Below are 4003 nucleotides of genomic sequence, written 5' to 3'. Positions count from 1 at the left end.
AGACAAATAAACGATGAAGACTACCAAACAGTAATTAACCAGATACAGAAAGACGTATCAACGTTGTTACCAACATACAGACGAATAAACGATGAAGACTACCAAATAGTAATTAACCAGATACAGGAAGACGTATCAACGTTGTTACCAACAGGAGGTGATGGAAACGCCAATGAAGGTGTTTTTTTGGAAAACAATTATAAAAACAGAAGCAAGAGTGACAACAGATAGAATTACAACTTCTTTTCACTGAATAGCATACTCTGACTCGAACCTTGGACCATCGACAACCTGCAAAGCTAACTACGCCCAGTCGTTTCAACTTCGATAGGATTAAATAGATGAAAGATCCTAAAAATTAAGTTAGTTGGTGTTGATCGAATGGACTAACAGTTGTTCTTAAAATCATCAACTTAAGGTTTAAACTTAAAAATAAGACAAATATAGACTTTCAAAAATGATTTAAAGAACTAAAATCTGAGAGTGTTGAAAAAATTGAAAGGCAAAATAACGGACTGATTTAATTTACACCAAATGAATACTAATATGTTTTGAGTTATGTTCTACAAAGATCCTGGAGGACACTCCGACGTTTAGATTTCATAAGTTATCTCTGTAATTTAAAAAAGCAGCCATTGGTTCCATTATACATGTGATAATGATAGGAAGTATCATGGGAAAGTTAACCCTGAAAGATCTACTTAAAACAGACCTGGTATCTAGGATTTGGTTGCAACTTTTACACCCAGTAACTAATTTCTTCTAACAAATTCACAACTATAAGTAGTTACTGTTAATGTTTTTTATGGTATTACAATCATAAATAAACAAGCCTAACAAAACATTCACATTTAAATCTGTAATAAAACATCTTATTAAAGTGAGTCAAAAAAATTATAAATTACATACGACTATTGAAATTTTAACAAATAGTTGAAAATGATCAAAATGTTCTTTGATCTGATCGCTTAGTATCTTGAAATAAAGCTCAAGATACAGAAGTCAAACAAAATATACTTACATCACCCTGGTTGTTGTGGCTGTTTGCCTTAGTAAGGTTCAAAAAATATACGCTGTAGTCTAGAATGGTTCCACTGGTTCTGTTGTACTTGTACAACCTGACAGCAGGGTTGACAGGAGAATACAATTCCTTGTTTGGCTCGTACCAGGGAGTCACAGCAGGGCTGAGAAAGAGGGAGCTCAGGACAGTTTCTAGATGAGGAAAAGTAATAAGGTTCTCATGTCATATAAATTTAGTATTTACAACTGAAGGGGCACTGACCAAAAAGTTCAGTCCTAATGTATTGTTTACATTCAATGTGATCTAATATGTATGGTACCGTAAACAAACTGTAGAACTGGACATTCTAAAACAACATAAGTTGTTCTAATAACCTTTGATTTCGTAAAGAATTCTTTTTTTCTTTTTGTAATGAAGGAGTTTATCTTTAATGACTCCATCCAACGGTAATTAGATGTAAACAGACAACTGTATCAGTCAATACGGAAGAATGTTGCCTTTATCACTTAGTCAACATAATGTATAACCTTTGGTTTATTTTGATGAAATACAATAAACTTATTTTCCTGAAAAACCCATAAAACAAAGTTTTATTTGAAGTCGTGTATGATTATTTAAACATAAACTGTAGATTGTCACAGAGTCGGACATGTAACAATACATAAATTAAAGAACCGGACCCTAATGAAACACATTTATTTCTGTAAACAATATTATAAAGTATAACTTGGGACACGTTATCCAATAAAAGCTATTGTCTTTCATAAGATAATCTCCAACTTGTTTCTACTTTCAACTATAACTTCACATGTGTTTCTATAATAACTGTTTTTCACAGCAGAAAGCATTAATTTTATGCCTCGTATTGGAGGTACAGTTTTGGGGAAACATTTTAGTTTGAGCTTGAAAGCTGAACTTTTAGTGTCGAATATTTGGCTGCAGTGTTTATAATCAAAAGAATTATTCTCAGCTGATCATCAATAAGAACTAAAGCAACCCACTTCCACATTTAACTAGACTTTCAACTACATCCAACACTAAAACTACAATCACACATCTAAAGATTAACAATGTTGATGTCAGAATACCATTATAAACACAGCACCATGTCTTAATAAAATATTTAAGTTCTACAGAATACAATAGCTTGTCTCAACGTTGATCATGGTTAATTCAAATGACCACAAGCTTACATTCCCATTTATACGTCTAACTAGTTCCCAATTATTGAACTTAAAATTTATTTCTAATTGGTCTCTATTAATTAAGGTTAATGTTCAAGGTGATTGATTAAGAGCTAGACCAAAAGCAAGCTGACAGAGAAAATGTATCTCTAATTTCTGGTGGCACTTAGCTTAAAACTATTATATATATTACCAAATTTCAAATAAAAATCTGTTACCTGTTTTATATTAATGTTTTTTTTTTGCGTGTGTATTATGATTTTTGGTAACCAGTATTAGCAATATCATTTCTTCACACTACAGTCATTAGTCGTAAACGTAGGTCAAATATGTCTCTGTTACAGTGAGCAAAAAGTTATACTTACGATTATCTGAGAACAGCATGAAGCTATCGAGATGAAGATGACCAAAGAACTGGCCAACAATAACATCATGGTAAGTGTTTACAATATGGGTAAACTTCTTGTTGAATGAATGAAAATAAAAGAAGTTTGGACCAGTTTCTGGAAAAAACCCACGAGGATAAGCCCCTGGAGGAATATGTCCAATAATATAAACCTGTAAAATAAAAGTAATTAAAATACAGAGCAGTACAAAATTACTTTATCATACAAAAAAAAATACCATTGAAAGACAGTTATCCATTTTTTTTATATTCGATGTAACAAAACCTAATATCATCGAAAAAAAGCTACTAAACATTTTTATAAATTATTATAAAGAACGTACACTTTAATAAAGGAATTAATGATGCTAAAAGAATATTATCTTCTTGCAATTCAGGAAAATATATTTATACGCTCTTACTTACAGAAAATATCAGGTCGTCAAGAAATTAATGTTGCTTTTTCTAGATGAAAAAACCCGAACACCTTATATATTAAAACAAAACATTTATTAAATGAAATAGTCTCCATTCTTATCGATGATGCTTTTCCATCTTACAATCAGGTTGTTAATGCCCTGATTAAAGAAATCACTTGGCTTTGAAGCTAAAACCATGTCGATGTCCTCTTTAGCACCTTCCACATTTGCATATGTCTTCCCATTAAAATGGTGTTGCAGCGAACAAAAAATATGGTAATCTGATGGTGCCATATCTGGAGAATATGGTGGGTGGTGGAGAACTTCCCAACCTAACTCCATAATCTTGTGTTGCGTCAAACGTGCCACATGTGGACGTGCATTGTCGTGGAGAGGAAAACCTTTCTGATTGACAACTGAAGGGCGTTTCTGATGAAGGGCTTGATTTAAATGTTCCAGTTGCTGACTATAGATCTCTGCATTGACAATTCACTGTGGATTGAGGAGTTTGAAATGAATTACTCTTTTGATGTCCCACCAAATGCAAAGCATCACTTTCTGCAGATGGAGTCCAGTTTTGGGTTTGGAAGTGGTTTTTGTGTAGGACTGAGCCATTGTTTTTGGCATTTAATATTTGCATAGAGCATCTATTTTTCATCACCGATGACAATTCTGTCCAAAAATGGTTCATGTGCATTACATACCAGAAGAGACGAAGCAACGTTCATACGTTGGAAACAATGATGATTAGAGAGTTCATGAGGCACCCAAACACCTTCTTTATGAAGTTTTAACATATTCCTTAGATGTTTACGTATTGATTCATGAGAGACATGCAATGTCAGGGCCATTGCACGAGTGTGTTGCCTTGGGTTAGACTCAACAAGTGTCTTCAGAGCATTAATGTCAATTCCAACGAGATGGCCCCTGCCATTACAGTTTTTAAGGCTAAAGTCACCTGAACGAAATTTGCTGAACCATCGTTGACACTTAC

The 4003-nt window shown here is 33.3% G+C and overlaps 1 protein-coding gene across 1 annotated transcript in view; it reads right to left on the bottom strand.

Moving 5' to 3' along the window:
- LOC106473468 (acid sphingomyelinase-like phosphodiesterase 3b) overlaps nt 1-4003 on the bottom strand; it is a gene marked incomplete at its 5' end in the record, with an annotated part of 7858 nt that overhangs the window by 2323 nt on the left and 1532 nt on the right. The window contains 2 exons of the mRNA XM_013934146.2: nt 1022-1212; nt 2571-2763. Of these exons, the coding sequence (XP_013789600.1) occupies nt 1022-1212; nt 2571-2763 (384 nt within the window). The remainder of the gene's footprint in view (nt 1-1021; nt 1213-2570; nt 2764-4003) is intronic.

Source organism: Limulus polyphemus, unplaced genomic scaffold (assembly GCF_000517525.1).
Source record: "Limulus polyphemus unplaced genomic scaffold, Limulus_polyphemus-2.1.2 Scaffold6200, whole genome shotgun sequence".
In the NCBI taxonomy this organism is placed as follows: Eukaryota; Metazoa; Arthropoda; class Merostomata; order Xiphosura; family Limulidae; genus Limulus; species Limulus polyphemus.
The sequence above is the reverse complement of the archived record's forward strand: the minus strand, read 5'-3'. Positions and strand labels throughout refer to the sequence as shown.